This window comes from Oryzias melastigma, linkage group LG18 (assembly GCF_002922805.2).
Source record: "Oryzias melastigma strain HK-1 linkage group LG18, ASM292280v2, whole genome shotgun sequence".
Lineage (NCBI taxonomy): Eukaryota > Metazoa > Chordata > Actinopteri > Beloniformes > Adrianichthyidae > Oryzias > Oryzias melastigma.
In genome coordinates, this window is record NC_050529.1 from 18,569,967 (window position 1) to 18,582,628 (window position 12,662).

At 37.3% G+C, this 12,662-nt stretch overlaps 1 protein-coding gene across 4 annotated transcripts in view; it reads left to right on the forward strand.

Annotated features, from left to right (window-relative positions):
- The window catches only part of si:ch211-200p22.4 (phosphatidylinositol-binding clathrin assembly protein), a 76,284-nt gene that overhangs the window by 52,062 nt on the left and 11,560 nt on the right, over positions 1-12,662 (forward strand). For 3 of the 4 annotated variants that reach the window (XM_024288372.2, XM_036216704.1, XM_036216705.1), the window contains 6 exons: positions 944-1,080; positions 2,806-2,897; positions 3,755-3,865; positions 11,437-11,580; positions 11,949-11,976; positions 12,085-12,217. In XM_024288372.2, coding sequence (XP_024144140.1) covers positions 944-1,080; positions 2,806-2,897; positions 3,755-3,865; positions 11,437-11,580; positions 11,949-11,976; positions 12,085-12,217 — 645 coding nt within the window. The remainder of the gene's footprint in view (positions 1-943; positions 1,081-2,805; positions 2,898-3,754; positions 3,866-11,436; positions 11,581-11,948; positions 11,977-12,084; positions 12,218-12,662) is intronic. The other variant, XM_036216706.1, reaches the window with a different exon arrangement.

A 12,662-nucleotide genomic window follows, 5' to 3' on the forward strand; every position in this document is an offset into this window, starting at 1 on the left:
AAATAAAGTATCGCGATATTTCACTGAATCGATATTTTCTTAGAATTTGACTTGGAGCATTTCCTACATTATTAAGTTAATATCAAAGCAGCCAACTCTGTGTAAAAACATAGTAAGAGAATCCTGAGAATCTACTATTCCATTTCCTCTGTGGTTGTTCATACCAATATCTGCTTTTATGTTGATTTATTATTTATATATATATATATATATATATTCTATTGCACGTTTCTATGGGAAGACACAAAAAGCATTGATCTCTGTAGAGACACTGAAACATAATATAAAGGCGTCTAAGAATGTGTGTGAAATCAACATCAGAGACTATTTGGGTAGAAGAACAATTTTTTTTAAATTTAAAAATTTTAAAAACTTGGAAAATGTTGTTTTCCAAGAAGTAGCTTCTGCAGAGCGGCATTAGAAATCCTCCTCTGACTGTTGGTGCAGAGCAACGCCGCCCCCTTTCCCCTCCGTGTCGGTGAGAGCTCACAGTAGGGAAAAAAGATTGTTTATTTATGTATTTATTTTTAACCAGCATTTTTCATTTGCTCCTGATTTACACCAATTTGAAAAAAGTAATTCTCAGAAAATGAGTTTTAAGATTAATTTTCTTAATATATGCCCCTCTAACTAAAACACTATTTTCAGAAAGGTGGGTCTTTTAAAGCATTTTGACTCTTGAAAATACACGTCGAATTGTAGGGATGTTATAATTATCTGATGTAATTTGTTGCTGCTTGAGCAAAATAAATGGAGAAGCAGTGAAGTGTCCTATGTAGTGTTTGCTTACGGAGTTTCAAAATAAAAGTGTGCAGCTCCCTTATTTGTGTGATTTTTATTTTTATTTATTTTTTTATTTTTTATAAAGCATTCAGTGCCTCCAACACACATCTCCAGGATTGTCTCACTTTGTGCTCCTTTCTTTCTCATCTCCGTCTTCCAGGACCAGCGTCTGAAGGAAATCAGCATGCAGACTCCTCCCGCCGCCTCCCCAGTCAGTCAGTCAGCAGGCAGTGCCAGCAACAACAACCACATCACACAAACCCCAGAGCTGTTCAGCTCCACGCTGCCTGCCAACAGGTGCACAAACACCCATTCAAGTGTTTGAATGACAACCACTGTTTGACTGATAGATAGTTAGCATTCAGTCCCTGATACGGATGAAGATGCCTCGTACTTTGACTTGGAGAGTTGAGCTGTTTTTTTAGTATTTTTCCATATAAAATGCATATCAAACTCAATTTGGTTACAGCTTATCTAGTACTTTTTTACTAATTCATCCTCCATGCATGCAACAGAGCATTTATGTGCCAATTTTTATCAATCCATGTTTTTTTAAATAGCATTCCTTCAACCTTTACAAACAGGGATACAAAAATAAACAGTTTTTAAGATATAAAAAAAAAGTCAGGGGGGAAAAAGGATTACCAGGACATTCCTGTCTCCAGGCATGGCAATAGGAGTTAAATATAATCTGATAATCTTCTCGCCAATAAGCCCCAAGTTAAAGATAAAACATTGAAGAAGCTTTGTTTCCTCACCACTTTCTCATTCCAAAATTGACTGAAGAAGTGATGGGGCTGAAAGAGATATATATTTTAAGAGGCTCCTCTCAACATCAACACCCTTAATACATAAAAGCAGAAATAAAACCGCCTGGAAACAATTGGCTCTCTAATTGCTTTAACTGTAAGCATCAGTTATTCTTAGTTTGTTTCATTTGTGGCTCGAAGTCAATTGCTGAGACGAGGTTTGAGGGTTTGACAAGTCTTGAAGTTAGTATTTACGGTTTATATTTTAAACTTCATTCCTGATAAAAATAAATTATTTCAGTGTTCATGTGTTACATTTAAGAATTAAATCTTCCTAATCATACCCAATGCCACTGCGTTACTGACGGACTTTATTTTGTATTTAATAACATCTGAATATGGAGCTTCCTCTGAATATAAATCTTACTGGTGGATTGTTCTGTCAAAATTGGTCAGAGTATTTAAGACAGGCATGTCCAAAGTCCGGCCCGTCGGCTTAATGCGGCAAATTTCTTCTCGTCTGCCGATATAATTTTTTTCCGGCTGATATTGATTTTTCCAGCTGATACCGATAACCGATATTTTCTCTACAATTGTGACCAATAGCCGATATTTAAATGTCTGGAATAACACAAAGTTGAGAGATTTCGTTTCTCAAATAGAAACTATCAAAATTAACAATATGAATTTAGCTTCAATATTCCATTAGGCCTTCAAGATCACTAGAAAATAATAGGATTTGAATAAAGTGCTTTGAAATCGTTAATAAACAGAAAATATGTAGAAACTGTTTAGTGTAAACAACATATTTTAAACTGTAAACATAAAGCTTTGCAGTCTAAGAATGTGCTTCATGAGTTTGTTTGTAGCTCGTTTTAAACGTAGAGTCTGTGATGATGAGTTTTCCTGTAACATCACAGTGGATGCTAAAAACCGATGTCGTCCGATAGTGGTGCTGATATTTTTCACATCACTGTCTGCAGGTTCGTTTCATAAACCCGGCATTTTTAAAAACTAGGTGTATGAATTTTGTATGAGAAAATGAATAGAAAGCCATCACAATCAAATGATCATGAAATGACTCATTTGATTGTGATGTTATTAAAATAGTTCAAAGAATGTCAGGCTGAAATGTTTGGGCCCTCCAACATTTTCACCTCACCAAATCTGGTCTTCTTCTCAAAAAGTTTTATTAGTTATCAGTTTTAACATTTTTCTCTCTTTTAAAATCCTTTTTGTTTTTGTGTTCTTTTTCTCCTCTCGTTGGACCCAGTTTGAACAGTGACCTTTTTGATCTTCAACCGGCCTTCATCCCTGCTGTGCAGAGCACTCCTTCCATCTCCAACACCAATAGTGCCTGGGGAGGTAGGCCACTAACACACTCACAAAGCCACTTAAAACACACCTTTAGCTTAACATTTGGGAGACAAATACAAAAACAAACCAGTTGTCTTAATGTAATAGAAACTGCATAGAGTTCAGATCCCATTCACTTTTAAAATCCCACAATAAGTACTTTTAATAAAATCCAGGCTTCCATTTTGTGGTGATATCTTTATTCTCCGATGTGAATTATAGAGATCCATGTTAAAGCTGTAGCACTGAGGAGCATTAAAGGCTCTATGTCTCTGGATTTTGAGCAGATCTCTGACCCAGAGCACATTCAGGGACTCTGACAGGATCAAGATCTGAATCTTGCAGTTTTCAGAAAACAAGTCAAAGCACTTTTGCTTCAGTAATATCCAAATCTGTGTAGTAACTGGGTAAAGTGGATAAGCAAATTTTGACATGTTGCATTTTTTCTTATCTTTCTCTTTACAAATTTAGAGCTATATCTCGGTAAATACATTAAGTGAAAAAGCTACCTGCATAATTTTTAATTTAAAAATTAGAAATTAAAATCTCCCTGAGATATGTAGTGACAGAAACCACATTTGACAGATCTGTTAAATCCCTCATTTGCATTCCGAAGTCTGCCTTAAAGGCTTGTTTTGAACAGCTTGTGTGGATTCTTTCCCTACCTTTAACCAACTCTAGAAATGCTCTGAGAACCGTACCCCTGAGGATTGTTGTAGCAGGAGGTGTCCGAGTCCCATTTAGCAGGAGCAGCAGCAACACCCTCTGTGAAAATGTCAGATAAATCGTCTCCAGCTGCGACGTCGCCCGACTTTTTAGCGGCACAATCGCAGCCTTCATCAGTCATGTTTAACTGCATTCCTCAGGACTGGAGAGCCAGCCGCTGCAGCAAACCTCCGCCGCCATGACTGTAGATTTCGATGCTGTGTTTGGAAATAAGGCCACTGCCAGTAACAACGGCCCCCATCCTGCAGCTGGTAAACCCCCCCCTCTGTCTGCCTGTCCAGACAGAGCCAGACTACAAACTAAAAACTCTGCCTTTCAGGCTGCTGTGCAGGCCTTTGCAGTTCAACTAACGCTTCCGTTTTCAGCAGCTAAGCAAGCTCCTTTGCTTTCTAACTGTCTGGCGTTGCTTGCTGGTTGTTATTAATTGATAGAAAGTCTAATGCTACGTACACACCGGGCATGTGATGCACTTTTGAGAATTCACACTGGACTGTCTCTACTCGATACTAGCTCGATACTATACTATTAATCAACAGTTGGAAGAGGCTTGGTGCAAATCTTTCTTCAGGCTTTTTCTTTCACAGCTCCATTCCGATATGTGAAAGACCTTGGTTGACTCCGGATTCATCCTCTACCCCTCCAGCTTTTCCCCACCCCTCCAATCGTAGGAACATTTGAAGGGGAAGGGTTGTCCGAAATGGTTTTCTTAAGGGCTAACCCTTTCTGTGGAGGGATGCAGATTGTAAAGAAACGCATTTCTTCATGCGGGTGCGCTCTAAAGTACAGACGTTCACATTAAAAGGTACTTTGTTTTAGCATCACCTTTTTTAAAGTTATCAAATCAATGTTTTTATATATGTCAGAGCACTAGCAGCTCCACACTAATGTAACTGACCAGCAACTATTGGTGATGTCATCGAGTGGGACTGACGACGGCATAGGCATAGTGTCATAGAATTCTGCCCAGGAACAAACCACAATTATTGAAATCTTAGTCCTATATTAGTCAAAGTTCAACTGGTTTAACTTTCAACACATGTTCACTGATCACATGTTTTGTGCGTAAAGCCCAAAAGCGGTTGTTAAGACTTGCTAGAGTGTTGTAAGCGGACACCCAAAACAACCATTTACCTGTGTTTGCTTAGACTTTTCATTGGAAGTGATAGCTTGAACGCGCCGGTGTGAACGTAGCATAAGACTGTCACTCAAGTCCTAGAGACTCGACATCACTTCAGGTTCACTCTGATGTCATTAACAACATAAATGAAGCATTCAATGGACACCTTTTCATTAACTCCAAATATTTCAAGGGTACTTTTAGGGCTTGTACTATTATTCGGTTTTTGCATTAATCAGTAATGAATGGATTCCAGAAATCAGTTTGTTTTTTTCCACAGGTTAATAAATGCAGATCATTGAAACATTTTGAAATATCTACTCGCTTACTTTAGATACTTCAGAGTACATTTAATTTTCTCAATTATCAGTTGTAAAATTGTACACAGAATGAAGTGTAAATAGTCATCTGCATGGAAGAACCCATAGACTACTAGAATAGAAGCAACGATGTGCAGGAACTCTCACTAACAGAGATTGGCTATTGTTTCCCATTGCTGTAAAGATGAATGCCTCATCCTTTTTTAACCTCTCAGTATCTGACACCAACCATTTTTCCATGTCTCATTTCTTTCGGACCACTTGACACTTTTGCAAAGCTTAAGAGTTTCTGTGCCCGCGTAGATATCAGCAGCTCCTCAGGAAGCACAGCTGATAAGGTGACATCCTGCAGAGGTAATTAAGAGCCAGCAAAAAAAAAAAAAAAAAAAATGGCAGAGAGGAGCTGAGCAAGTGGAATTTGTTTAAAGCTGATTAAAGTTTTCTTTAGAGATCTGTGGTGTAAAATGGGGAGAAATCTCAGTTTTATCCTTTTTGTGCTGAACAGTTGTGAGGAATTCTGTCCGGTTTTTGGTCTAAACGTTCATTTCCACCTTATTTTCATTGAAAAATTATACTTGCATTTAGGGTGAATACATCCTCACAAGATAATCTTTCAGAGTACAGGTGAGACTACTGGTTTAGAGATGATGTAATTCTCTTGGTCTCTTTTTTTTAAAAAGCCTACTATTATCTTTTATTTAAAATCTAAGTAACGTATGGCGATTAACCCCCTGTTTTCTACAACCTGTTGCCTGCAGCATACCCATAGAAAAAAAAAAGTGCATGAACATTTCCACTTTATAGCCTCATCGAGTTGTCTACGACCTTGATATTTTTTTGGGCGCCTTGTCCAGTTTTTCCTTCCAGACGACTCGTATCCACCCATAAGGGCAGTTGTGACGAAGGCTTAAAATACTGGCGGCTTCTCACAAAAATCTCTCAATACTGAGAGCCTCCTTTTCTTTTTCACACCTGTGCACTCTCTGTGTGTTTCTACGGATGCAATTTATCTGGGTGTTTTGGTAGGGTTGAAATCGCGTGTCCACGTCTGCTCACACGTCGTCTTTCATCCGTCTCCGTCACATCCGTCTTCCTCTGCTGAGTTGTTTTCTTTTGTTGTTTTCACACCATTTCCACTTTGTTTTTCTTCCTCTTCCCATCAATTTGATCTTGTCGTCTTCTCATCACACCTCACAAGAATCACCCAAGCAACTCCTGTCCATCTGTTCTCCATTCATTCACTCACTATTCTAAAGTCTGCTTTTGTCTTAAAAATCATTGCTGTATATACTGTTTTTGTTTCCATTTTTCCATCTGTAAAGGCTAAAATCCAAACTGCGAATTTTGAATGTGTTATTTTTCATTCAAGAAGCTTTTTTCGTGGTGGTATTAATTATAGCCATTGCTTTCCCATCACCCAGATTTGAGAAGTCTTCTGAGAAGTGAATTAGCATCCCCTCCACATCATTATGGTACACTGTCATTGTAAGACAAAAACAACAATTTTCATCGAAATGCTACATTTGTAAAAAGTTGAAGATCTAGTAGTTTAAGATTCCCAGAGAAATGATATTTTGACACAAATACTAGATGATCTATTTAAGCCAGCTCTATTTGGTTCTTGCTAATTGCTTCCTTCTCTCACTGAATCAGCAGCTTTAAGAAGTTTTTCTACTCTGTTCCCTCCTAATTTGTTTTCAGACTTTTAATAGCCAAGATCCAGTTTCTAGACTCCAACTAGTATCTGGAGAAAGACTTGGAAGATATTGAGACAGTAACGTTAGCACTCTCATTATTGTGTTCATGTGTATTTGTATGGTCTGATTGTCGAGATAAGACGATTCACAAATGAAGTTGTCCTAAAGTGGTAAACAAAAGCAAAAACACCAGACATATCTTCATGACTGCTACAATCCTATTCAGTCCAGATTATTCCAGATTATATTGCAGACTATTTTAGTTGTACTCTAAATATAAGGGACTGGCAAAGTACATGGAAATTTCTGCTTAATCAAATAAAGCTTAAATTGGTGAATTATGCTCCTATAGAAACTGTTTGCTAATATTTTATCATCAACCTGAACATGAAGACAGTTTAATTTTAAAATATCATCTTAAACGGGAGCCACTCTGTAACAAGACAAAATGTTTCATGTTTTAGTAATATTGAGGAGATGTAAAAATAAATTGTTCTTGAAACTTGTTACTGTAAAGTGTAGGTCAAGTCCAAATTTATTTCACCCAGTGTTTTAGAATTAATACCAATTAATACATAGCAGAGTGTCATCAGCATAACAATAGAAATGTATGCTGTACTTCCTGCAGTGTAACTTATACATAAAAGGAACCACTAAACGAGATTGGACAAGGTACAGAGCCCTGTGGGACACCTTGATTGTATCTGGTGCATAAGGAATACTTGTTGTTTTCGTAAACAGACAGGAATGTATCAAATAAATAATGTAAATGTAATGAATGTATCCAAAAGACACAATGCAAACACAATTTAACTGAGATTCACTGCTACAATGTGCTCTAAATCTGAACTGAAACCCTCTCAAGATTTCTTCTTTCTATTTAAACAATCAGATAATTGATCTGCAAGGTTTTCTCAAACATTTTTGAAACTCTAATTTGCTAAAACATATAAGTGAAAGGTAAACTTTGTAGCTAAAGGTTTAATTACAACAACCTTGAAGTCTCAAGGAACATGGTCTATTATTAATACGGATATGATATTTAAATCAATTAAGGAAGAATCTCGTCTCTTCTAACAGTCTGGCTGGAATTGGATCCAACAGACAAATTGAAGATTTACAGGAAGCTACTATAGATGACAATAAGAGAGGACTGCAGTAATGCAGAGTTTAGCAGATTATAAAGGGCTGAACTTTCTTGCTCATTCTACCTTCTAATCATTGTTTTCTTCATTTTCCTCTCCTTTTTTATCTGCTAAGCTAGCAGGAAAAGGGGGCTTCTGGATCTGTTGTGTCAGCGCTGCTTGTCAGACTTTTACGCCAGTTACCAAATATTTTTTCCTCCCTGTAGTGTCCCTGAGTGTGCTTCCCTCTTTATCCTCCTCTCCAGAGTTTCATAAAGACACTGAAACTGTTGTTTTTCACCCTTTAAATAAGAGTTTTTTTTATACCACTCATGCATGAAATTGTACAAAAGAAAAAAGCTTTTTTCCAACTCTAATTTCTGTGTTAATTTTAGTGCTGGTGAATAGCTCCTTACCCACTTTACATGCACACACTCACACCCCCCAGCACTAACCCATTAGCTGTGAAGGAGGGCTGACACGGTGCTGGCTGTAACATGCACTACATAAACACACGTGAGCGAACACGAGAAATGACAGTCATTTGCAACACTGGCCCTTAGAAAAGTCGCTTCACTGACACAGAAACAAGCTTAGATGTTCAGAACTGATCAGCGTGCAGAGCTGGAGCTAGGAACATGACAGCTAAGAACAGATGAATCAATCATGTAGAACAATAGCTACAGGCTGCAGAGTCAGGCATTCTGGACTGCAGAGTGATGGTAAAATATGAGTCTGGGAGGGTATTGTACAGCTGTACTGTACAGCTGCTTCACACAGGAATTTCTGCCTATGTAGAAATACAAGCTAAAAGCAGGTCAGGATGGCTTTAATTAATGGAAAGCCAGATTGAGGTTTATATTAAGAAGGTACATCTAAGCACTATTCTCAGATCAAAAGTGTCTTGTGCCTAATTAGGAGGGTCTAAGTCTCCACGCTTGAAAAGTTGGTCAGATTATTTTGGAATTTGTGTTACTGTATATATATATATAAACCTTTTGGACATTTTTTTTTGGTGCCTGCTCAGCATTAAACAACGTTTTATAAAATTACAAATAAATTAACAGTTAAAAAACTGAAAATTCATGATTTTAAAGTGCAGTTAAAATCATCCCTCCCCCGACTTCACTGCATCCTACTACCCTACCCCCTTTTTTATTGCAATCACTTTTTTTTTTTCTTTTTTCAAATGGCACCTTTTCTGATAGTTTCCCTCCATAGCAACCATTTATTTTTTTGGTCACCCAGAGGTAAAAATTAGATCTACGTAACTTTTAGAAGAATCAGCAAAAGTAAATTTTTGAATTTCCTTGGCAACAAAGGTTTTCTGTTGACCACGTCCATATTTTAAATGTATTCACATAGTATGTCATATTATTTTGTTTAGTTTGAACTAACAATTCAAGCATTATATTTTTTTACAAAATTCTGGTTTTATAAAAAGGGGGAACGCCACTTTTGCAAACTCTTCCGGCTAATATTAAGAATCTATAACTTCTTATATTTCCAACATTTTTCCTCAGCTATTCGTGAGTGGGTCATTCATTGTCTGGTATGATTAGTTTTTGAGTATGTGGCGGGGGTAAACATTTTTGCTGAAAGGCGCAGAAAGAAATAAGAATTGTGGAAACTAAATATCAATACTATGCATATGCATAAGTATAATTATTTTAACCAACAAAGGAAGACAGAATTGTTACACTTTTAGCTTTGGATTATCTAATCTATCATTCATTAGAAGGTTTATCTTTTGAAAATATTCATGGAATAATTTAATCTGTTAATACAGATTAAATAAATCACCTTTTTTCTTTTACTTGTGATTTCTGTTTTCTCAAAGGTATTATGACATAATTATTGTTCAGTTTTGGCATTAAATTGGTGCTTTACAATTATTTTTAGACCTCAAACCACCACAAAAATTAAGATTAAACTCCCAAATTGGATCTGAGTATCTATAGAAAGACTTATCAAAGCTGGCACTACTGTTGCTGAGAATACTAGGTCTTCTGAATGTAACATTCATTACAGAAAATAGGCATCAAATTCCAGTTTTGTTTTGGATTCATTGTGATTAATTATCCAACAGTTTGATCAAAGCTGCTCAATAATTCTTTCTTCTCTCAACGCGGCTCCTGCCTGCACAATGCCTCGCAACTGGCAGCATTTTTAAATAATAAATACCTTGCTTGCCACAAACCATTTTATGAGTTTTTAGTGAAATTTCTAACCCTGTCAAAGTTTGCTTTGATATGCCAGGAAAGTGTGTGGTTGCAGTGCGGTTGATTAGCGGCTTTTGGCCTTGTGTTCTCTGTAGCGCTACATGTACAGGAAATACACGCTCCAGTTCATCCTGTCAAATTGGAACTCTAATTGTTGATGTCTAGTAAGATATTTGATCAAAAATGAAAGTTGGAAAAAAATAATTCAAGCTTCAATTTAAATGATGTATTACATCTTTAGGGGGCAGACACAGCTCACATAAATGCAAAAACCATAACACGACAAAAGCAGAAGCACAACGACAAAAGCCAAAGCACAACAACAGAAGCCACAAAACAACAACAAAAGCCAACATCACAACAACAAATGCTGAAAACATGTCAACAAAAGCCGTAACACAACGACAAGTCGGAGCAAGAAAAGTCACAACACGATGACAAAAACTTACAACATGAGGACAAAAGCTGACAACACGATGACAAAAGCCACAACATAACAAAAGCCACAATGCAACAGAAATGATTTACAAACTTAAAAAAAAGTCAGTTATTCATTTTTGTTGTGAATCGTTTCTGTTGTGTTGTGGCTTTTTTCGCTGTGTTATGGTTTTTATCGTTGTTGTGCTTTGGCTTTTGTCGTCATGCTTTAGCTTTTGTCATGATGTTGTGACTTTGTCGTCGTGTTGTTGACGTTTGTTGTCGTCATGCTTTGGCTTTTATCGTCATGTTTTTGTCATCGTGCTTCATCTTTTGTTGTTGTCTTGTGGCTTTTGTCATCCTATTGGCGACGTATATCGTTGTTCTTTAGCTTTTGTTGTCGTACTTCGGCTTTTGTCATTGTATCGTGGCTTTTGTCGTTGTACTTCTGGTTTTGTTACCATACTCCGGCTTTTGTCATCGTGCTGTAGCTTTTGTCGTCCTGTTGTGGCTTTTGTCGTTGTGTTGTCGAGGTTTGTTGTCGTGCTTGTCGGCTTTTGTCGTTGTGCTTCAGCTTTTGTTGTTGTGTTGTGGCTTTTCATTTATGTGAGGTGTGTCGTACCTCTTTGGCATTTTGTACTACCTTTTGATACTGTCTTAGAAACTACCATCGTACAAATATTTCAGTGATACATGTACTCTAATAAAGGGTTTAACAAAATTAATACTTTCTGCTTTAGTTAATTGAATATTTACACTATTGGCTTACATTTTACTAATTCAAATTAACATTTTCTCTTCCATTTTTATATTTGTACATTTTTAAAGCTTTCTTCTGTTACTATCTCCCTTCTAACCAGCTTTTCTCATTATAAAATTACTTTTTTTTTCTCTTATTTACGTGTGTGGGAACTTTCTCCTTCAGGTTTCGACGCTCTGGGAGACCTGTTAAAGCCCACAGCTCCTACACACACCGCACCTCCTGTCCCTGCTCCTCAAATGCCCGTCCATCCTGGGGGAAAGCTGCTAGCCAACGACCTTGACTCCTCTTTGGCCAACCTAGTGGGCAGTAAGTGCTGCTGCATGAGAAAGCAAAAAACTGCCATTTGAATATATCTGTGTTGCATAATATCTTTGTTGGAACAGTTATAAAACGTAACACATGCAATGATGGAACAAAAATGGATCATTTTTCTACATAAGTTTTATGAATAGATTTTCTACATATTATCTCTAAAATTTGCTTAACATCTCCCTCTTAATAACACTTTCAAAGGCAGTAATTGTTTTTGTATCTTTAATTTCCTTGTCCAGTTTATTCAGTATGTTGGGACCATATTTGATCAAAGAAATCCCATTGGAAAAATGAAATGAGAGTAAATGACCTTCATATTTGTCTTTTTTCACTCATCAATTCTTTTTTGTGTTGCTCCTCAGATCTGCAGTTTGGGAGTTCAGCCAAGAAGTACGTAAACCTGTTTTTAAAGGCAAACAGTCTGTGCTGAGATGTGATGCGGATGAATCTCACATGAGGGGAAAAACATGTTGATTAGTTTTTGTTTGCTGTCTGCAGGCCAGATATGCTGTGGAACCAACCCGGGGAGAAAAAGTTGACTGGTGGTCAGAACTGGCAAAACAAGACCATGTCGACCACACAGTGGGGCCCTGCACCCATGGCCCCACAGCCCTTGCCCGTGCAACATGTGGTAAGGAGACGTGATGTACACTATCACGCAAAGACTTCCATGTCAGATCAATAGAGACTGTAAGGAGTCAAATCCGTCTCTCCAGGATGTTTTAAGGCAGAAAGATGGTCTCTTTTAGGAGTTTGCAATACATTTTCAGAACAGAAATGCTACATTTTGCTCTAAAACTTACATTTCATGTACATGTTAACCCTTTAACACCAGAGTTTTAGCTCCAGCTGTAACTCTTTACTCCAATCATCTTTTGATCTATCGTAAAATCATTCTTATTATGCTGTTTTCTGACAAAAATTTTAAACACAGTTTCTGCAGAGGAGTAATAGTTCATTATAAATTCACCTATGAGTCGTTGGAGCGAAGCAACCCCGCCCCCACTTCCTCTTCAATAAAACTGTGAGCTATCTTTTTAGATACTCTCGCGCTAGCTTACAGCTCTTCACAAATG